Here is a 23500-nt window from a genome sequence, read left to right as displayed (position 1 = left end):
TTTGCTAATATTATTATAAATCAATATCCAAAAAGCTATTATTCGATTTAATTATGACGCCAATAAAATTGGCTAATTTCAACTCGTTAAAATGCTCAAAAGTACATATTACATGTGTACAATGTACATTCCAATTGAAATTCTACTCAATTAGAAGTGCACTTAGGTGTACCGAAGGTCGCTTAGCTCAGGGGATACCGTGACATTATTTTAATTGCTACAACCTCCCATACATAATTTATAAACCTTAAGCGTTGTACTGGGTATGATGAACATAACCTGTTGGATAGTTTCAGTTTCAACACATCGTATGTAATAGATCTTGTCTATTATGCATTATTACATTTTTAAAACAAGCGCAATAAGTTTACTATTATGACGGGAAAATTTAACCAAACCCTAATATTATAAAGCCCTCGTGCATTCTAAAGCTACATTAAATTAAAGCAGTTTAATAAAAGTTAAGTGTACAGCATCATATGCATGATAAAATCCCATTCAAACACTTTCACTTTAAAATTGTGTTTTCAACTTAAAATGAAAATTCATTACAAACAGTGCATAAAATCAGAGCTTCCTACGGTTTAATTAGCTTGTAAATGTGCGTGCGTGCGGCGTAGCGCTGTGCTACGAGTATCACCTACGCCCGCGTAGCCTATATAACCGCGCCGATCACACTTCACCTCTCATTTGCTTTCATAAACCATCTACGAACCGGCAGGCGGAAGGCTTCGTAGCGCGCTCAAACTTTCTTGCGTTCGACTTATAGGAAAGGTACGTGATATATTTTAGTTAAAAATGCTTAAAAATACCTGTTTATTTTGTTTGGTTGCTCTTTCTATCCTAATTTGTTTAAATCTGTAAATTTGTACAATTAATAGCACATAAAATAGCCGGGTTTTGAAAAGTAAGTGGTTTTTTAGGATATACTTAATCACTTTTTACCTGAAAATAAGCGATTTTTTATATTTGCAGAATTTTCTTTTAAATATAAACTGTACTGTGCCTATATAATTTAAATAAAATATAATTTATTTAATTTTACTTTAAAAAATGAAATGAAAATGAAACAAAGCAAAAAATTATTATATTTAATAATATGTGCAATTCATTTTCTAATTACGAATATGATTCTGTTTGCTTCACGTAAAAAAATATTTGTATTTACAAATTGATCTTAATGTTACCTTTAAAATGAAATTTGGAAATGTTTACTACCAATATTCATAAAGGAATAAAGCGAGCGATAAACCATTAAATTACCATCTTGCATTTTTTTACATAAAACATTTTACTGTTCAAAGTCGTGTCGTATCAAGATATCATAGACAATAAAATTTTATGATTATAATTTTTAAATTGTCAAATGGTCTTAGCATTATGCACACTTTCTTTCTTATATCTTCTTTAACATTCTACAATTAAGTATATTAAACACACATTTAACCAAAAATCTTATGAACGAGACTAAGGTTTTATTTGAAACTGTATAACTGTTTAAAAATATTGTTTTTATTATTGCTTGGAAAATCCACTTTAAAAGTTGCTGTTGCAGTCGTAATAAATCGGATTATTCCTGATTTTTTCCTCATGATATTAGATTGTGTATTCTATTTTATGTATCGCTTAAATTAAATTTGATTTCGAACAAACATTTCACAGATCTGTACAGTGTACATACCTTTTATAGAACTGTGTACATTTTTTCTGACTCCTTACTCTATTAAATTTAAATATCATTAATATCAACATTCTGATGTGAATATTGTATTAAAATAATCAACCTTTTTTTTAAAAGTATAATAAATATTTTCCTCAAGAGAACTTTTACAGAATAAGAATTTTAGCGCTTCAACTTCTGTTTAATATTACTGAAGGGCTTAATTAATTATACTGGTATTTTTCATTGTTCACTTTCTTTGTATATCCGCTTTCTATTATCTTAATTAATAAATAGAAGACGCTGCACATGCAAAAAATTCATTTATTCCGCGTTCAAAAAGCGAATCTATATTAAAAACGAAGTCTGATAATTTCCAATTTCAATAAATCATTCTAAGAAAAATATTCCAGTTACACAATGCTTTTAAATTACCTAAGTATCATGGTTCATTAGTTATACGTACCTAAATTTTTCAAAATAGTCGATCGACAAATCTTGTCTTATAATAATATTAGATCATTCAAAAATTTTAATTTAATAAACAGATTTAATTTAATTTATACAATTAATTTAAATTCGAAAAACTTTGTTCTCTGATATGTTTTATATGTTATCTTATACTAGCTTTACGCCCGCGGCATCGCCCGCGCAGTCTAAGAAAAACCCGCGTAGTTCCCGTTCCCGTGGGATTTCCGGGATAAAACCTATCCTATGTCCTTTCTCGGGTATCAAAATATCTCTATACCAAATTTTATGCAAATTGGTTCAGTAGTTGAGGCGTGATTGAGTAACAGACAGACAGACAGAGTTACTTTCGCATTTATAATATTAAGTATGGATTTATTAGGATCAATACCTAATTTTAAAATTATATCCTTGTTTGTCTGGAGAACTGTAAATAAGGGAATAATTAAGTACTCATTTAATTAATGTATTAAAAATTTATAGTACATGAACCTTAACCTATAAATAGGTTTCATATTTTCAAAAATCGCATGTAACAAGGTTGATCCTTAATTTTTAAAACTGCCTTTTAATCACATTTCTGAAACGTGTTTACAGCTTGCCATGGTTTCCGATGAAAATTAGTGTCTACCCACATCAATTTTCATTAAAACTGAACTAACGCTGTGGCTAAAAATTCGTTAAAACGTAGGAATTTACTTAACAACATTCTAATAGTATTCCGTGGCAAATCCCAGGAAAAACATCCTTCGTATATACCAGAATAAGCTTTCCAATTTATATTTTCGAATTGAAATCGAAACTTAGCTTTACGTTTCGGTTTTCGGCTGGAATACATATTGCAATGCAATAAAATTTATACAAAATTTTATTTGACTCACTCCAACAGTATCGTTTGTTGTTAGATTTTATTCCTCAATGATTTGTATAGCTAGAAAATAGCTTTGTTGAGATTATATGCGTTCCTGGTGAATATGTACGTTTTGAATACTTTATCCTACATACAAAATACGAGTAAAAGTCATGTATGGAATTCAATATTTTAAAACGTACAAATTTGAACATTACGAACAAAAGCTTTTGAAATTGTATTTAAATAATTACTTTAAAAAGCATAACGTCGCAGTCAACGGTCGCAATCATCTATCGAACGACGGACAATTTACAGTGACTCTCCTCGTATTTTTATAAAATTAATTATGAAAAGTCTTATCTAACATATTGAATTGAATTTTCATAAGTCGGAAACAATAACTGTACTCGTAGATACCCATTAACCAACCATTAACACTATCGATTTATATTTGCATGTACATATACTTCCACCGCCCCAATTTTATCAATGAATTAATTTAATCAATATAGCCTTGTTCTTCATAAAGTCTACATTTTTCTAAAGTTCCATCAAGTCTACATTTTGCCGAGCAATACAACCTAATAAATTGGTTATCTAAAAGCTGATGAAAGTAACTGTTTATCGGTAGAGTCGTTAATATTGCGGATGCAATTAGCGATGTGTGCGCAATCAACATGATTGCAAATGCTTTTGCTCATTTCCACAACTTGTCATAAATAAGTTTATGTCTTAATTCTAGTATGCATCTGTTTTAAAAGCGTTCTATTGGTATGACGATCGATACATTTCTAGTCGTTAATTTTCTTGCGGAGTTTAATTAATTTTTATTATCTTTTAATGTGCGCTAAGTGTTAGCAGCGATTTTGATTTAAAGTATCACCACTTTATAAGGTCTATTTTATTTCTCGGTAAAACCATTAATACACAAGCGAAAATCCATTGTTAATCCGAAAAACCTCGTTAAAGATACTAAAGCCCTATATACATTAACTACTTACTAATGAAAACTACTAATGAATACAACAGTAAAACAAACAAAGTAATTTGTCTGGAAATGCTCCACAAGGAGGACACAGGCCTATGTTTCAATCTCGTGTGACCGGTAGCCAGTATTTGCTCAAATAACAAGGCAAAGATTTGGGTTTCAAGATGGGCTGACTTGTTAGTCATTTTGCACTCGCAATTGAAATAGGTGCAAATAGCAAACCATATTTCCATTCAATCATGAAAATTTGCTTTTACGTTGTAAAGTGTAATGGAAAATAGTAAATGCGTCTGTATTGTGTTATAAAGTAGAAGGAATTTAGTCATATACCTTTTACAAATCAATCATCTACTAATCGCAAATAGAAATAAAAACAATTCGACGATGAAGTAAATAAAAAAATATTAAATAAAACTTTAAAGACATAAATAAATTAGAATCTCAGATTAGAATTTCCAACATCAGAAGATGTAATAAAACTGAAGAAAAATATGTCACATAATATTATAAGTACTTCACACGTATTTTTTTATCATATAACATATTAAACTAGGTACAGGAAAGTTTTACGAATAAATATTATTTAAACTGGAAAAGGCCCACAAGCGAAGGTTTGCTAGTGGTTCTAAAATAAAAAAGCTAATATTTTACAGCACTTCAAGCGGATAGAAACTTTGCTAATATTAAGTTCTAGTGGCTTAGATACTTCATGCATGCAAAAATGCATCAAGCATGGCGTATGAAAAACAAATTTGTTATATACTTATGGAACTTATATGGCATTTTTTTACTATATACTCACAGTTTTGGGTGTTTTACATGAGGTTTGAAGAAGAAGGTTTGAGAAGTTTCAATGAGTAAAAAAATATACGGAGAAAAATTCGAATAATATTTAGATTGTTAAATCGTAATAACAATAAAGATTTTTTATAACTATTAATTATTTCAATTTAACATAAATAAAAGTTCAATAAAGAACATATTATGTAATTACGCTCTGTAATTTTCCATAAAAATAATTATTCTTTGAAAGTAGGTACTCCAAATGAAATTATTATTGATAAATCTAAAATTAGGCACAAAAGAACTTTTTCGTTTCGTTTCGATAAAGAAGTACCTACATTACTTCGTGTATCGCATTAACATATCAACTCATTATTGAAATCAGCTCTCGAACAATCCAATACTGCGATCAAAGTATACCTAAAATTATACCAAAGTAAAAAGGGAAGTTATCCTATTTGCATATATATTTTCAAAAATCGATTTATTTGAAAATACGTGGTACGTAATATATTCGATTAAATGTTCAATCCTGAACCGGGAAAAATGCGGGGCGTCTTAAAATCTCGTTAGAATATGGCAGTTTAAAGACACCTTGTAAGTATAATATGCGCGTTCAATTAGGGCTGCCATCAATAAGATTTTTCAAAACCCATTCAATCGTGATGATTTTATTTACTTAACTTTTTTCAGAAGCGAAACGAGATCTTCTTAATAATTTGAATTTAAAGTAAAGAATCACAAACTCAATTGTACAATAGCTACGGAGAATTAATTAAAATTTAAATTCGCGACACCCCTATTGATACAACTTGATAGACATTTAACTAGTAAGGCTGAAGATATTACTCCAGAAGCTTCATTTGTTCAGCATGAACGCGCTTGCATATTAAGTGACGTTGGCTTTAATTGACTACAACTTTATAGATGCAGTTACCTCCAGCAACAGGAATGGAACTAAATACGCTCTTTATTAAATCTGCGTGCGCTTAAAATAGATTTAACATAAAATAAATATGCCATAACTCTATCAGGAAAATCTGCAGCTTAACGATGCGCTTATAATCTGATAATGGATAATAAATTTTAAAGTAGTAAACAACTTTTCGATATGTTGTCGCATTAATTTAATTACTGTTTCTTAATTTTCATATCATTTTATTAGTTTATCAGATATTGCTACGGGCTACGCACGCTGCTACGAGCGTAGACGATTCAGAATATGCTGTAATTAATTTCTTATTAAAATAATCAATGAATAACTGTTTTCGATAGAATTTAAAATATAGTTTTTATAATGTTTTTAATATTTCTATAAGCTAATATATGGCCTTCTGTATAAAAACGGATTATTTACCAGTAATATTTTGTATATTCAATTATTTGTCAAGGAGGTTGGGAGACCTTTGGGTTCTCGGGTCATTTTGTTGTTGCGACGGTCTCCTCTGGGATTATTGAAGGACATTATCATTTTCTCGTCTTCCTTTCGGGAAAGCTTATTTGATATTATATGTTAAATTTTCACAAAAAATAAGTAATATTTTTTTTTGCCCATTCCCACATTTGTGTTATTTTTAGTGAGACAGGAAGATATAAATAAACGAAAGAAGAAAAGGATAGCATTTTTTTTAATGTATTCCTAATTTTTGCACATTCCTCAATCATACATGCTTGACTTTTCCTTTTAATTTATGTAAATATATTGCATATGTTCCAGTATTTTAGCATAAATGAAACGAATGAAGCCGGCCAATTGATATAAAAGATAGCCTGTTTTATATGCAAGCTGCGCTTCTGGCTTGCGGCCGGCTCATTCGTTGCGACGTAATAACATTGCGAATGTAAAGCAAAATATTCCTAGAAATATGACACTACAAGAATGCGACTTAATTTATCCGTTTTAGGGCCGATTTTTCAATGCCCAGATAAACAGCTAGATAGACTTTATTCTTCAGTTAACAAAATATTCAATTTTTCAATAGACGAATAGGACTTATCTATCAAATAACTACGTTATTTGAGGAATAAATCTATCTGCTGCTCCAACGGCCAGATAGCGTGCTATTCGACGATTAGACGTTTGAGTTGACAACTGACGCGTCAAATTTGGGATATTTTCGTATGTAATAACAGAGAGCGTAGAATTTTTACAATAAAGCCTCTTTCTATAAAATAATTATCAATTAAAATCATATTGAAATTGATGTTTTTGATAGTACCTACTGATGATCATGCCATTGAAAATTTGCCGGACGCTGCCTTTATGTCGTTTCCATCGTAAAATATATAAATTTTAACACAAATTTAATCAAAACTCTTTACTCGAATCAAAACAATAATCAACAATCATAGAACACAAGATAAACTTAAAATGCACTCCTGACGTGAGTCATAATGACGGTTGTTGACATATTGCAAGTTGACTCTATCCCGCTCTAACCTGACTAATTTAATATGTTTGTTTCGCCACTCCAAGAGCAGAGCTGCCAATATGGAAATATTTGGTCAGATAGTTATTCATCAAATAAATCACGATTGAAAAATAGGCGAGCCGTTATGAGTTAGATAAGCAATTGAATAAATCTATTCGAGGGGTAGTTATTAGACTGTTTATCTGGGCATTGAAAAATCGGCCCTTATTTAAATAGAGTAGGAATTTTCATATCAATATCGAAATTTTGTAAAACGACTGTGGAAAATATCTAATATATATTATAAAGGCGAAAGTTTGTATGGATGCATGGATGTATGGATGTATGGATGTTTGTTACTCTTTCACGTAAAAACTACTGAACCGATTACAATGAAATTTAGCACACATATAGAAGGTAACTTGGATTAACACATAGGATAGTTTTTATCCCGGAAATCCCACGGGAACGGGAACTATGCGGGTTTTCCTTTGCAAACGCGGGCGAAGCCGCGGGCGGAAATCTAGTTTAAATATAAATTGACGGTTAATTTAACATACTAGGCAATCATCACGAATCATTTAAGTATTAATACATATTTAAAAAATAATGAGTTTTCTTATGATATAATACATAATTGTATTAAAATAATATTAAATGGATTTTAACTAAGTAATAGATACCTCGTTATCGAGGATCTATGTTTTTTTCATCTTTATTTATTTCATATTATATTTCAAAACATTGTCTTGACCTACCTCACCCTGGTAACCTTTTTTATATTTTTCAATTCTATTGAATTTACATAAAGGTCTGATCTTAATCTCTATTTTAATTTTAACCAGAGAAAATATTCATGACGAAATTTTCGAAAATCGTAGATTTATTAGGGTATACAGATTACTTGTTTGTTATACATCGTATCATTTTTTTATATAGTCTCAATCCTCAGTAATGTTAATTATTATATCATGTAAATTATTACATAAACATAAATAATATAATCAGAACAATTGTCAACAATTTAACAATACCATTCTATATCTTACATTTTTAAGCTCAAATAATTCGCATAAAAAGTTCATCATTAAGGGAATGGAGGAATGCATGCTCTAACAATTCATAAAGGTTCCATCTTGACATATTTAAAATGAGGCTAATATTGACTGAGAAAAATTTCGACCACTTTGAATATACCCAAATATACCCATAGACAAAAAGTTCTATTAAAAACCTTAAACAATAATTTATTATACAAAACTAGCGGTCCGCTCCGGCTTCGCCCCTGGTACATATTATTTCGCAATAAAAGGTATCCTATGTTCTTTATCAGGGTCTAAAGTTTGTCTGTGCCAAATTTCATCAAAATCGGTTGAGAGAAAGCGTAACAGACAGACAGACAGAGTTACTTTCGCATTTATAATATAATTAAGTAGGGATTTAAAACTTTCATATTTTTAATATAAAGCAGATTATAAAATGTGTTCAATACCTGTGTTATACAATAATTACATGAATTTATAACGAAACTTTACAAAACTCTATTAATATTTTATATTACCTGCACATGACACTATAAAAGAACTTCATTAATATGAAACGCTCTCCAGATTGTGCAGGTGCCTACCAATTAATAATCAATTTACATTGTATACCAATATAACTTATGTTAACTAAACCATTTTTAACCTGTGTGACTGAATGAATATGGTCAATATACATAGTTTCGTTAAAGAAATTCAAACTATTAATTTGGATTTTTTTCTAATAATTATGTGTCTTGATTAAATATCGAATTTAAACAATCGTCAAAACGTAATATTTTCTTTGGAATTGAATTTTGATAGTTAAGTAATTTCCAGGTACTTCAAAATGAATTTTTTCACATCGTACAGCAATATTGCGTTAGTGATGGGCTCGCTGACTTTCTTCCTTATGACATCACTAGTGTTTGCAGCACCAATGGTAAGAAACAAATTATTTCTTCATTTAAGTATATATAAATTCGTACCATTATTATAAAGTGTTTTCATTTTAGTTATTCTATAGATATTGAAACAATAATTGTTTTAAAATTCTACATAATATGCTCTACATCAATATGTCCGTAATTATATTTTTATGTCGTACTAAACTTAGGAACGACTGAATCAAATTGACTTGTTGTATTAGACATGTAGGTTCCTTTTTTGTTAGGAATTCTCATAGGAACAGGATTTACGCAGCAAGAACGTCATCATATCGACTCCCACGCGAAGGTTCTCGAAAACAACTATAGTTTGTTAATAAGTAGAAATCTCTGTACTCAAATTGTGTAAGACGTATAGAAATGTATATTTTTATTACTAAATAGGATACTGAAGATGAGCAGATGGAAAATGCTCTGATAAGTAGACCAGATGTGATGGACAACGATATAACATGGAATGCTCTCAATTCTGCTGCACTTCGCAAGATGCTGCTGCAAATGGATGCTGAAGACAGGTAACATTATATCACACAGATTTACCGAATCCGAATAGTTAGTGTACTTTATATGTGTTGCCAAATTTTGGATAATTATTGAGCCAGTTTAGTTAACATTCAATAAAATATAGCATATTAATTATTAACCAATCTCTACAAACTGAACTGACTTTCGTAAAAATACTTACAAAATTCTAATAAAATAAAAAATAACCAACCAAATAACCATTTAGATTAATATTCCCATTATAAAAACAGACTATTGACAAAGTTTATAAGAAAACAGCTTAGACATCCTTAACTTAGAATTTGACCTTAACTAACGATTAAAAAATCTCGCTAGAAAGGTTTAATGTTTCAAAGTTACAATATTGTTATATCAGTTTCTTCCTTTATAGAATGGTAAATAATTTTTAAACGGTATAGAATATCACTTTATGTAAATAGCGAAGTATCGACTTCGAAGTTTGTTTAAAATCTTATCAACTTAAATAAATATACTGAGCTTGAAAGCTTTGAAAGAAACAAATACACGGATACAGGTGAACTTTACAAGTGGTATTATGTACACAAATGTTACGTATTAATACAACTTAAATACTTTTATTTTTATGCTGAAAATACTTTAATACAGTTCTGTAAAGCACAAGGTGTTTTTTTTTTATAAATATGACGTAATTTATATAATTTAAAACTTCGTTTTTGTTTTCAATAGATTTGGAATCAACCGTGAGAGTCGATCATGGCCAAAACAGTCCCGTGGTTGGGGTGCCCGGAGTCTCGAGGGGCAAATCGCCCGCCCATGGCGCGCCGACAAACGCCAGGCCCGCTTCAGGCAATGCTACTTCAATCCCATCTCCTGCTTCCGGAAATAAACACACAGCTACACGGCCTGTTTTCTTGATGACCATTGCCAACACGTCAAATAATCTAGTTAATTTAATTTACGACTATACAATGTAAATAAGCATTTTACTGGAGTTAAAGAAACAATAGTAGTGGTATTTTTGTAAGGTTAGGTAATTCAAAACATGTAAGCTATATTTTCGTTCAGTGACTAAAATGTAATTGGATCTCATGGCACTTAGATGTATTTTCTCGGTTAGTCGTATTTTATTGTAACACACGCAGTAAAAACAGTCACGTATCTACTTAATACGGGCGTATCCTTTTTTCCCTGTGAGATCGAGTCCTCAACACATTGTAAAAACGTAAAAGCCCCAAATTGACACGACTTTATTTCAGCCATACTACTATAAGATTTTCTTATTTATATAGATTTCTTGGCATTGAGACCAATAATTAAGTACCAAGTTAGACTATACAGAAGCCGTTTTGAAATTTTGACCAAGGTCTCAAAGAATAAATTTTACTTATGAGAAAAAATAGTTATTTTGAAAAATATTATCTTTTCTCGTGTATCTAACTACCTAAGTTTACTTTAGGTTGAAATAGTATTGTATTAAGTAGCACGCAGTTATAATTACGAAATAAAAGTTGTTGTCTGTATTGTTTGTTTCGATTCGCAACCCAATATTTCTTACTGAACAATTAGAGTTATAATAAATGTATTTTGAGATAACTTCTCTATATTTCTTAAAAATACTAGTTTTGTAATGTATGTTGGACTTGAAATAAATTTAACTTAAATAATGTTGTTTCATTCATTAGTTATTGTGTTGTTTTAACTTTTACTAATTGAAAGAAAATGAGATGCGATACTTAATGATGACTAGATATGATTATTCTATTACTTTAGTCAATATTGGGGTTTTCCAAATTAACTACATAACATAACGTGGTGATAAATAAAGACAAAATAATTTATGAATATTGCACACTCTTAAAATTTTAATTTGTGTCTTACTATTTTAAGATACCAGTACCTACAACTCTATGTTTAATGTAGACATTAAACATATACATCTACAGCATAATATTATTAGCACAGAATACATCTTAATAAGAAGTACTAACGAACGTCTAATGCTGTTTAGAAGAAATTATGGATTGCGGAATAAGCAACCAATCTTATAAACTCCGAAACTTAATGTTGGAATAAGCTGTTTTCCTGATGAAAATGTTCATAATATAAACCTACCGTACTTCTTAGTAAGTAGTTTATGATATGAATAAGTAAGAAAATCAAAATAAAATCCGATGTGGTGGTTGCTAATATATCCTTTTTTTAGAAAAAGAGGGGGATTTAAGTATGACATCTATGTCTGTCTGTCTCGACGCATCGTAGCTCTCAAACAGACCGATTTCTATGCGTTTTTTTTTTTCACAAATGGCTTACATTACACACATTTGTAAATCCAAGATTGCTGACTGGGGTTTTTTATTTAATTTTTGTTTTTAAAGTTAATCAATGAAAACGGGCGACAAAAACAAAAGCCTAAGAAATAAGAAGCTTTAAAGCTTTTTGGTACCTTATATTATGACTTCGTGACGTAGATAACCATGTTGTCGTGTCTTATAGCTCGATATTACTCAATACCAGCTCAACCAAGTACCAGCCCTTTGAAGTGGGACACAAATTGATTTAACTCATCAGAAATAGCGGTGAATTGGCCCGAGATGAACACTTTGCTTCCTATACCAGTTAAACAGATTTCACAGAGGAATGAACTATCTATAACGTTTAATTGATGTTAACGCTTACGATAAATAATAAAAGAAGAATTAAAGATGTCCTAAATTTTGTTTAGAACTTTTATTATATGTACATTCTTAAGTTACATACTACATGTATAAAGGATGTTTTTAATAGCAAAAAATTATGATCACAAATAAATTATACCTAGGTGTCACAGAAAAAATATAAATTTTCACGACCTACATATTATTTTCTCCAACTCGCGTCGTCGAAAAAAGTAGGCGGGTAAGAACTATTGTTATTTTAATTATTTATATACCTACTTAAAAAAAACTCTCGTTCATAAAGCGACGCATTGATATAGATAAAATCTCGATTAAGTTAGCTTCTGATTTTATTATTATAGAATGTAATTGCAGGACTATTTGAAATAAATCTATCGAGTTTCAATAGTCATTAATCAAGATGTAGAGTTATTCAAAAACATAAATTAGGGTAATTTTGCTATACTGAGGTATAATAGTCTTTAGAGTAAACAAAGTTGTTATGGATATTACATATACAATAATTGACTATAATTTACAATTTATTCATAAAAGAGAAACAGATCAAGTTGAAAATTTTCTTAGCACAGCGTGGAGTCGGCGACGGACGTCGCGACTGGATTGAAAATAACTATAAGTACTTACACAGTTAGCTTTCCCCTTGTAAAATATCCTTCGTGTGTTTGCTTCTCAGTACCTATTATATGGTTTAACGTTTATTTTCTCGTAACAGATTCTATACATTTTATAGCTGATAAAATTGAATTCACAGAAGTTAATTTGAGTAATTTTGGATGATAAATCTACTAACCTAGGTAAATAGATAGGTAGGTACATCTTATGATTTTTGAAATTAATTAATGCTTTACTACATATATTCTTATGTATACCCAAATCACAGAATATATACTTATCTAATAGTAGCTAACGCTACCTAAACCACCTAAGTATACCATAAAAATATAACGACAATAATATAACATGTTTAACAAGTTACAAGGTTTTTTTATTCGTTACACGTGACAAAGAATTTACGTGTAACCCACACGTGATCGTTTTTACTCTGTGTTAATTAAAACCTTTAAAACTTTAAAGTGAAAATCCGTTTTCAGGTCGAATTCAATTTCACTGTGTCAAATATCGGACAGAATATCTCTATTCTTAATAAATGAACTGAATTGATTGGAGGATTAATACATAATGTTAAGAGTTAACACAAGTGAAAAATTGGAAAGTCCAAAAGAACACAAGCATACCTCAAAGCTTACAATCTATACTCATAATAAAATTGAAGTATATTTGTAATATTGAAATAACCGATTTTTACTATAAATGTACACTGCCAAAATATATTTAAATTTTCGTCTGTCTGTCTGTTTGATCTGGCTATGGAAAACACGGTCTGTGTCCCAGTTGAATAGTATTAAGGGGTCCCTAGACGATCAAAATTGCTTGACAAGCACGTTAAATTAACGTGCTTGTCAAGCAATTTTGACCGTCTAGAACGAAGCTTGATGTGCTTGACAAGCAAACTCGATGCTTGATAAAGCTTGATGAAAAATTATATGAAACATTTTTCAAACGAAATTTAGATTAATTATGAAACCTTACATATATTCCTAATAATATAGCTAAAAATCTCATACACCATGCGTACATATTTTTTCTACAAAACATGTTCAAAAGTTATAGTAGAGCCATTTTAATAGGCAACATTTGACAGTTCAACAAAATTCAACAACGTAACCTAGTAACGACGACATAGAATAACATGATATTTCGTTTTGTTAGAACTGTACATTTGCTTAACTTTTTTCAATTACGATTACATATTTATAATAATAATGACCGATACAAGTATTTTTAAGATTTCATTTTACTGATAAACCATCCTAAACATAATAAACAATTTCTGAATTGAAGAACTGACGTCGCTACAATTTTGTGTCAATAAACCTTTTTTCTTTTTAAATACTAGAGACGTTACTCTAAAAATCGAAATCTGACATCTAGAATCGAATGCATTGATTACTTGTGAATAAAAATCATCATAAATCGTAGACAGAGTAACTAATAGACCCAATGACGATACCTTTCTCACTTACACAAGAAAGAGAGCGAAAATACCATAACAAATGCATAAGACAAAGACACAAATACCCAATTTTTTGTCCCTTAGTGTGTAACGTAGACAGAGTAACTAATAGACCCAATGACGATACCTTTCTCACTTACACAAGAAAGAGAGCGAAAATACCATAACAAATGCATAAGACAAAGACACAAATACCCAATTTTTTGTCCCTTAGTGTGTAACCTGTTTTTCAAGATCCGCAACTTGAGTTGCGAAACAAACTTTGACAGTTCGTGCCTTCATCGTGCTTGGTGTTCGAATTTTGGATATTATTTAGTAAAAAATCGATACGAGTACATTGAAAAGACGGTGAAATTATCTTAATATAGACATCGAAGTAAATAGAATGGTGCGTTGTCGTGTTATTGCATGTATAAGCGATAGTGAGAAGAAAATTGCCGTTGTGTCTTTTCACGCGTAAGTACGACTTTATTGTCCTTATTTATAGTTTCTCAGTGATGATTATTTATACTTTAGCCTAAAGTAACAACAAGTCGCGTTAAAACAAGGAAAATATTAGCGTAATATCGATTTTTACATTCAATAACCTATAAACATCAACAAGTAAGTGTTGCCAGTGTCGGGAAAAATAATACCCCGATCATCAATAAAAAAATATTGATTTGACAATATGGCGAAACTCGAAAGTAAATGAATATGAAATCCCATAATAACCCAGTGTTTCGGGAAGACTTCGGCATCGAAAACATATTTTAATTTATTATTTCTCATAGTAATAATTATTGTGAATGACATAAAATTACACTTATAATTTTAGAGAACCTGAACTACCTGCGAGCATTAATTATTATTAACCTATGTTTATCGATTTGTTTCCAGATGATCCAGACCTACGTAATTAATGGATCGAAGTGGTAGAAAAGATTGGATTCTCACAAAATATTGTAAAATATAAACAAGCCAATGAAAAAGTAAGAAATGTGTTTCGTCATCAATAATCAATCTGCTTATATTTTTTGTATCTACTAAATTGATTATAAAGACAAAAGAAAAATCTCATAACTGGTTTTATTTAATTGCTCCTAAAAATATTTACCCTTTCCAAAACATCCGGGAGCTCGGATACTGTGGCAACATTCAACTTATACATTGACAAACTATCTTTGTCTCAGTCGCGGTTACAGAGTACCTTTGTCTATTAGTTTCTCAGTCTACGGTGTGTAACCTGTTTTTCAAGATCCGCAACTTGAGTTGCGAAACAAACTTTGACAGTTCGTGCCTTCATCGTGCTTGGTGTTCGAATTTTGGATATTATTTAGTAAAAAATCGATACGAGTACATTGAAAAGACGGTGAAATTATCTTAATATATACATCGAAGTAAATAGAATGGTGCGTTGTCGTGTTATTGCATGTATAAGCGATAGTGAGAAGAAAATTGCCGGTGTGTCTTTTCACGCGTAAGTACGACTTTATTGTCCTTATTTATAGTTTCTCAGTGATGATTATTTATACTTTAGCCTAAAGTAACAACAATTCGCGTTAAAACAAGGAAAATATTAGCGTAATATCGATTTTTACATTCAATAACCTATAACCATCAACAAGTAAGTGTTGCCAGTGTCGGGAAAAATAATACCCCGATCATCAATAAAAAAATATTGATTTGACAATATGGCGAAACTCGAAAGTAAATGAATATGAAATCCCATAATAACCCAGTGTTTCGGGAAGACTTCGGCATCGAAAACATATTTTAATTTATTATTTCTCATAGTAATAATTGTGATTGACATAAAATTACACTTATAATTTTAGAGAACCTGAACTACCTGCGAGCATTAATTATTATTAACCTATGTTTATCGATTTGTTTCCAGATGATCCAGACCTACGTAATTAATGGATCGAAGTGGTAGAAAAGATTGGATTCTCACAAAATATTGTAAAATATGAACAAGCCAATGAAAAAGTAAGAAATGTGTTTCGTCATCAATAATCAATCTGCTTATATTTTTTGTATCTACTAAATTGACTATAAAGACAAAAGAAAAATCTCATAACTGGTTTTATTTAATTGCTCCTAAAAATATTTACCCTTTCCAAAACATACGGGAGCTCGGATACTGTGGCAACATTCAACTTATACATTGACAAACTATCTTTGTCTCAGTCGCGGTTACAGAGTACCTTTGTCTATTAGTTTCTCAGTCTACGTCATAAATTAATAAACTCGATTGACAAATGTTTCAAATCCGTATCGATTAATACACTTTAATCGATGTTTTTAAGCAGGTTACCTACCTCTCTTCGAAGATAAAATTGATAGACGTCAAATGTTGCCTATTAAATTGGTTCGACTCGTAGACTGAGAAACTAATAGACAAAGGTACTCTGTAACCGCGACTGAGACAAAGATAGTTTGTCAATGTATAAGTTGAATGTTGCCACAGTATCCGAGCTCCCGGATGTTTTGGAAAGGGTAAATATTTTTAGGAGCAATTAAATAAAACCAGTTATGAGATTTTTCTTTTGTCTTTATAATCAATTTAGTAGATACAAAAAATATAAGCAGATTGATTATTGATGACGAAACACATTTCTTACTTTTTCATTGGCTTGTTCATATTTTACAATATTTTGTGAGAATCCAATCTTTTCTACCACTTCGATCCATTAATTACGTAGGTCTGGATCATCTGGAAACAAATCGATAAACATAGGTTAATAATAATTAATGCTCGCAGGTAGTTCAGGTTCTCTAAAATTATAAGTGTATTTGTTATGGTATTTTCGCTCTCTTTCTTGTGTAAGTGAAAAAGGTATCGTCATTGGGTCTATTAGTTACTCTGTCTACGGCTCGACTATAGTGGACTGAAGTGCCGTGATTTTGACAGCATAAAAACCGTTGATAAACCGACCAAATAGGCAAGTCATGTGATTCTATAGGTAGCTCTTTCTATTCTGTATATACCACGGTAGGTTAGAGGGAACTAGAATGATTTTTAATAAGATTTTAGAGACGATTTGTATTTGGTCACGAAGTAACCACACTGTGGCCCCCACACAGATCCGCAAAAGTTTACAACTGCCACTGTGTGGTTCCTCCACTGATGAGGGGATAACTTGAGAACGGCTTAACCGATTTCGTTAATTCTTTTTTTATAATATTCCTTGAAGTTCGAGGATGATTGTTATGTAGAGAAAATCAATCAATCAATAGCTACAATATAAAACTGCGACTGGGATACGTCGTCTGCTGTCCATTAAGTCTCTGGGACTGGTCGTCTGGTATCGTACATGGCAATCAAATACTGATTGTGTCAATAATTCACTTTAAGATTGCGACTGAAGGACTTGTATCCATGGTTATGAATAAATTATTAAAAAAAAATGTGTCAATAATTCTCTATTGTCAATCATTGCAATTTGTCATGTAAAACCGGTAGTTATTTAAAACTTTATAAAAGTTTTTTTTTATAAATATTTTTCTTTCAAGTATTTCAGACGTCTACTTCATTGATCATTCATTTATAATAATGCAAAATGGGTGACGAAATAATGTATGATACAGCAAATACACAAACTCAAACTCAAAATTCTCAAGTTGAATTGAGTCAAACAAACACTCCATCCGCGATTCCTATTATTTGGGGCAGGCTGTATTCAGGAAATTACTGGAAGAAAAATGGGGTGGAGAAACCTGACTATTATGGTAATTTTATTTTATATTAATAATTCTACAATGTGCGTTTTATAGAAATTCACTTTTAATTCTACCTTCAGTGAAATTTTTCTGAAAATTTTACTATTCTTTAATATTTTTTAGACCTTATACAACCAGATTTTACACTAGGAAGAGCATTATCATGCAATATTGTAGTAAAGAAAGAAACGGTGGAAGAAATGATTCTCAAAAGTGTGAGCAAACAACATTTTGTTATTAGAAGAGATATGACGTAAGTACGCATGATAACAACTTAAAAGTTTATATAAATTTTTACTATCTAACACATTCTTAAACAAAATTCTAGTGATCCATTAAATCCAGCTATCCTGACTGACTTATCATACAATGGTACTTATGTAAATGGAGTACAAATTGGGAAGAACATGAGTAGAGTATTAGATGACAATGATGTTATAGCTATTACACATAAAAGTATTGCAGGTATACACAATATAAATACATTTTATTCAGCTTCTTTTTAATAAGACATCATGTCATGAATATTATTTTTAAATCGAGTAAGTTTCAGATGCTTTGTTTTATTTTGAAATTTGTTTTTTTTTTCAGTATTTTTATTTAAAGACCTACTTAAGAACAAACAAGATAATATTCCTAGAAAAATCACCCAGAAGTATTATATTTCAAGAGTATTAGGACAGGGAGCGTGTGGAGTTGTTAAATTAGTATATAATAAAGTATGATTTTCTTTTCTTTCTTTTTTGTCAAAAGCTTGAATACCATACCAAGTGGACTAAGACTAAGTTACAGGCTGGAGTTAATTACACACATTTTATTATAGTACTAGCTGCTCCGCGCGGTTTCATCCCTGTGGCTCCTCTCCTGTTGGTTGTAGCGTGATGATATATAGCCTATAGCCTTCCTCAAAAAATGAGCTATCTAACACCAAAAGAATTTTTCAAATTGGACCAGTAATTCCCGAGATTAGCGCGTTCAAACAAACAAACTCTTCAGCTTTATAATATTAGTATAGATAAGCATTAAAGAATGGAATTTCTTATATATTACATTTATATTATTTTTCAGGTGACATGTACAAAGTATGCAATGAAAATAATAAAGAAATGTAGGCTTACTAACGGACAAATGAATCATCTGAATGACCCAATGAAAATTATGAATGAAGTGAATATATTGAAAGCTTTGAAACATGTAAGTATTGTTACTTTATTGTATTCTATTAATGATTAATACAGGTTTGTATTCTATAACATAAATATTATATTACTTCCTATTTAATTTTTATCTTATAATATTTTTTTTCTCTTTTACTTTTTCAGCCACCCGCGTTACATTAATTATATGTATTATATATATCTATCCTCTACCTTAGGTGGCCTGGAAGAAATCGCTTTTAAGCGATAAGGTCACCATTTTTACTTTACCTCACATCCATACAAATATATATTATACTGTACATTGTAATATTAAATGGTGTGGTACAATAATTAATGATTAAATAAAAATATTTTTATGTTTTTAACTTAGTTGATGGTGCAGATGTCTCATACAATTTGTTTATAAATGTGATAAGAATTATCTTCGTCAGTACTTGATCAGCATATTGAATGTTTATATTCTAAGAAGTAAAATATTTACAGAAGAATCCTTTTATTATGACTCCAGGGATGTAGTGTTTGAGTAAAGTATAGGTACTATATCCCCGGATGTCTCGGGTTCGCGGGTAGTGGGGAGACAGTCACGCAGCAGCCTCGGGCGTGAGCGGACGTGTGTTTACCCTAGCTACTGGCGACGTAACGAGCCATTCCCATCCACTGCGTATACGAGTGTGAACTCGTATCTACGTTATATTGACCAACCGCTTATTATGACGTTACACAGCAAAGTTTGATTTTCATATAAAAGTCGGATAAAATGACTTCATTTATAGTGACATATTGTTTATTGTGACCAATTTTTAACGCATTGTCTGGTTATTCCCCTTCAATGTCATTATAAACGAATTCCACTGTATATCTATGAATATAAAATACCTACTCAAAGAATCCTGCAGTTTTTCCTGTAATATTCTAGTGCATAAGCTACAACATTCAAAGTCATATTTGAAAATAATGTAACTATTTACCTGTAATTTCTTATTTTAGCCATTTATAATTGCAACAGAGGAAGTGATAGATTCAAAAGACGCTGTGTACATTATCTTGGAACTGATGCAAGGTGGAGAACTATTTGACAGAATAACGAAACACGGTCATTTGTCTGAGAGATTGACTAGGTTCTTCTTCAAACAAATTGTGCTAGCAGTTAAATATCTACACTCTCAGGGCATCACTCACAGAGACCTGAAGGTATAATCTAGATTATTTTTCTGGTCCATTTGTACATAAACAGTGTCAAATGTTGTTTTTTTATTGCATTGTTTTTTCAAATATTTTCTCAATATAGGAAATAAAAAGGATGATTAATACGTTTTGTATTATTTGATATTGGTTTTTTATTGTAAAATATAAAATTGCTCATTTTACAGCCTGAGAATGTGCTACTTGAGAGTAAGAAAGACGAAACACTGGTCAAAATAACAGATTTTGGTTTGAGCAAGTTTGTAGGAGAGGATAGCTTCATGAAGACAATGTGCGGCACTCCTATATACCTCGCTCCAGAAGTATTAAGGGCCAATGGACAGAACTGTTACGGCCCTGAGGTTGATGTTTGGAGTTTGGGTGTTATATTTTTTGTATGGTAAGTAGTTTATAAGCTACACTGCAAATCTAAATTTGTTCAACTTTATTTTTATATAATTCTATGTTTCAATTTACTTTTTTAACTCACTATTTACATGACGTCTTATTTTATCTAGTCAACGAAAAAAACTTAATTAAGGGCCGATTTTTCAAGGCTTGAATTAAACTTATCCGTCCAATATAGTATTACACGATAATATTAAAATGTCACGTAAACTGTCAAATACGGGCAATTAGAATACGTTTTTAAAATGGTAGTTTTATACATTATTCGACGAATAAGTTTTAACCAAGGATTGAAAAATCAGCCCTAAGTTAAATTCCCTGTCAGGTGAATTGGCAACCTATTTATTCTCGTTCTCATTCTAAAATAACTTACTTACTCACTTACTCCTGTGGCGCTGAAACCCCGAAGTGGGTCTTGGCCTCCGAGACGAGAACTCTCCACCTTCCCCGGTAAAATATATTGAATTCTGATTCTAAAATAACAGAATTTCTTTATCAGTTAGCTTCTAGCATTACCACAAAACATAGTCAGCTGTCCTTTATTTTCATAAAAATGAATTAACTTGTCATTATCAGTCAACCAAACCAATTTCGTAAATTTTCATTGTAATGTTTTAATTTGTCTGTTTCATAAAATGACAACCTCCCCTTAGCCTAGTGGGGTACCTGCCGTTCTCAGCGGAGTACCGCGAGATGTCGCTGGGCGAGCAGATAGCGACGGGCCGCTACCGGCACTCGGGCGCGCACTGGCGCGGCGTGTCGGCGCCCGCGCGCCTGCTCATGCGCCGCATGCTCACCGTGCCCGTGCAGCGACGGATCACGCTCGACGAGATACTGCAGCATCCGTGGATGCAGGTGTGTGGTACAGTGGTATATATACGAGTGCTAATAGATGTTTCTTTCCTTCTTTATAATAGGAACTACGCTCAGCCTATACTCTATCCATTATATTATTTGCTTTTTGACAGCTTCACGCCTATGAAGGATTGTATTGTCTATGTTCAAATGTCATGTCTCAAATGTAATACAAATAATTATTGTACTTCATGGATAGGCCCCGCCCACCTAGTGATGTCTACACAGAATTATTCAATGATGGGTCTATAGATTATAATAATCGATAGAAATACTATGTAAAATATATTCGATACAGAAAAACTCTTCTATTATGTTATATAATTTAAACGTAAAGACAACCAAATTGTAAGATAAAAACCAATAAATAATAAAGTAGTTGGTCGCTTGCCGTTCACAGCATAACACGAGTTGTCACTACGCAAGTAGATATTATTCGTTATTCGCTATATTCGTTAGTGATGCGGTGCATGTCCACCGTCCCAGCAGGTAAATCACGCTCGATAAAATACAAGTGCACCGGTTTCTTTTTTGTGCCAGTGGGCGAAATTTCATGCCAAAAAGAAGAATAGCAATTCAAGATTAATATTAAATAAAAGTATTGGTGTTTCAGGATGATGAAGTGAACCTCAGAATTGACATACTCCTCTCGCAAACGCAGATGAAGCATGGATATCTCTCCGTATCATCTAAATCAGATGAAGAGAACAATAACTCGTCACAAAACAAAGAGAACGTTGTAAGACTCGTCGCAGCCAATAAGAGAGCTCTAAGTGACAGTTATAATTCGTGCGAACCAATCCCGAAGAAACTACGGTGCGATGAAGATACCAGTTCGACGAATAGCTTTTGTTCTGAAGAATAATTCGTTTTAAAGGTTTTATTTTTGATATAGCGATTGAGTTGTGCGTTGGCATAAAGAAACTTTATGATAGAATGCAAGAAAATTGTAATTCGAAGGTTTATCAAGAGTGGAAAAAACCAGACGATATTTTACATGAGGTAAAATATATTGAATTCTGATTCTAAATTCTGCCTTGGAATTGCATTGATTTTATGTTAGCACTATTCAGTTCTTGTTGTATGATGATTTTTAAATTAATATTAATATAATTATCATTCAAGCAAAATAGTAAGATTTAATTCTCTTGATTTGTTTTAAACTTTTATAAATATCGCCTCAGACTCAATCGCTCTTGTGATATGAAAGGCTTAATTATTATTGACTTTTTAACATTTTAATGATTCTCATGTTAATTTTAATGTTTCCTATTTTTGTTAATTTGTGATTATTATTTGATTTTGATAATTTTAGAATTCTATGAGTATTATTTTGTTCCAATGTTGGTTTATTTTTTTTAATTGATAGTCGATAGCTACCTCTTAATTATAAGCTAATGATAATCCCACCGGTTAAAATTATATAATGTGTGTGTTATGGATATCGAAACAGGTTTTCGAATACATTAATGAATAAGTGTTGACGGCCAGCTTTTAGACTGATTATATGATATTTTGATATTATTATGTCTTATCGAGAGACACGTCAAAATTAATGATAAGATTTTACCGATGAAACAGGCTTATTTTAATTGTATCCAGTGCCATACCTGTTACATCATGTTGAGAGATAATCGATAAATTTGTGATTCTGGTGTACGAACGCCAATTTTGTATTTTCGTTAATAAAACAAAAACATTTCAAAAATAAATTAATTATTTATTTTCAATTCCCTTCAATACTTTACACGATATTTACAAAAACAAATTATTTATTATTATTAGGAATTTTAAACAATTCAGTCTTGATTGATATTCATTAC

At 31.1% G+C, this 23500-nt stretch overlaps 2 protein-coding genes and 1 long non-coding RNA gene across 3 annotated transcripts; all 3 read left to right on the top strand.

Moving 5' to 3' along the window:
• The first annotated feature begins 700 nt into the window (after window positions 1-700).
• On the top strand, window positions 701-11138 carry LOC123696268 (allatostatin-like). Its single transcript, XM_045642342.1, has 4 exons — window positions 701-774; window positions 9026-9128; window positions 9517-9647; window positions 10345-11138. The coding sequence occupies exons 2-4, from the start codon at window positions 9036-9038 to the stop codon at window positions 10502-10504; spliced, it is 384 nt and encodes a 127-aa protein (XP_045498298.1). The 5' UTR covers window positions 701-774; window positions 9026-9035; the 3' UTR covers window positions 10505-11138.
• Window positions 11139-15720: 4582 nt separating this feature from the next.
• On the top strand, window positions 15721-16429 carry LOC123696456. The gene is made up of 2 exons (XR_006752078.1): window positions 15721-15826; window positions 16247-16429. It is a non-coding gene; the product is annotated as an uncharacterized LOC123696456 (long non-coding RNA).
• A 1341-nt stretch (window positions 16430-17770) lies between these two features.
• On the top strand, window positions 17771-23389 carry LOC123696391 (ovarian-specific serine/threonine-protein kinase Lok-like). The gene is made up of 9 exons (XM_045642531.1): window positions 17771-18081; window positions 18196-18325; window positions 18401-18537; window positions 18664-18791; window positions 19141-19266; window positions 20220-20423; window positions 20603-20814; window positions 21476-21677; window positions 22291-23389. Exons 1-9 carry the CDS (start codon window positions 17913-17915, stop codon window positions 22540-22542), a joined length of 1560 nt encoding a protein of 519 aa, XP_045498487.1. The 5' UTR covers window positions 17771-17912; the 3' UTR covers window positions 22543-23389.
• The last annotated feature ends 111 nt before the right edge of the window (window positions 23390-23500 follow it).

The sequence above is a fragment of the Colias croceus genome, chromosome 12 (assembly GCF_905220415.1).
Source record: "Colias croceus chromosome 12, ilColCroc2.1".
Classification (NCBI taxonomy): Eukaryota; Metazoa; Arthropoda; class Insecta; order Lepidoptera; family Pieridae; genus Colias; species Colias croceus.
Note: the sequence above shows the minus strand (reverse complement) of the source record. Positions and strands in the feature narration are given on the sequence as shown.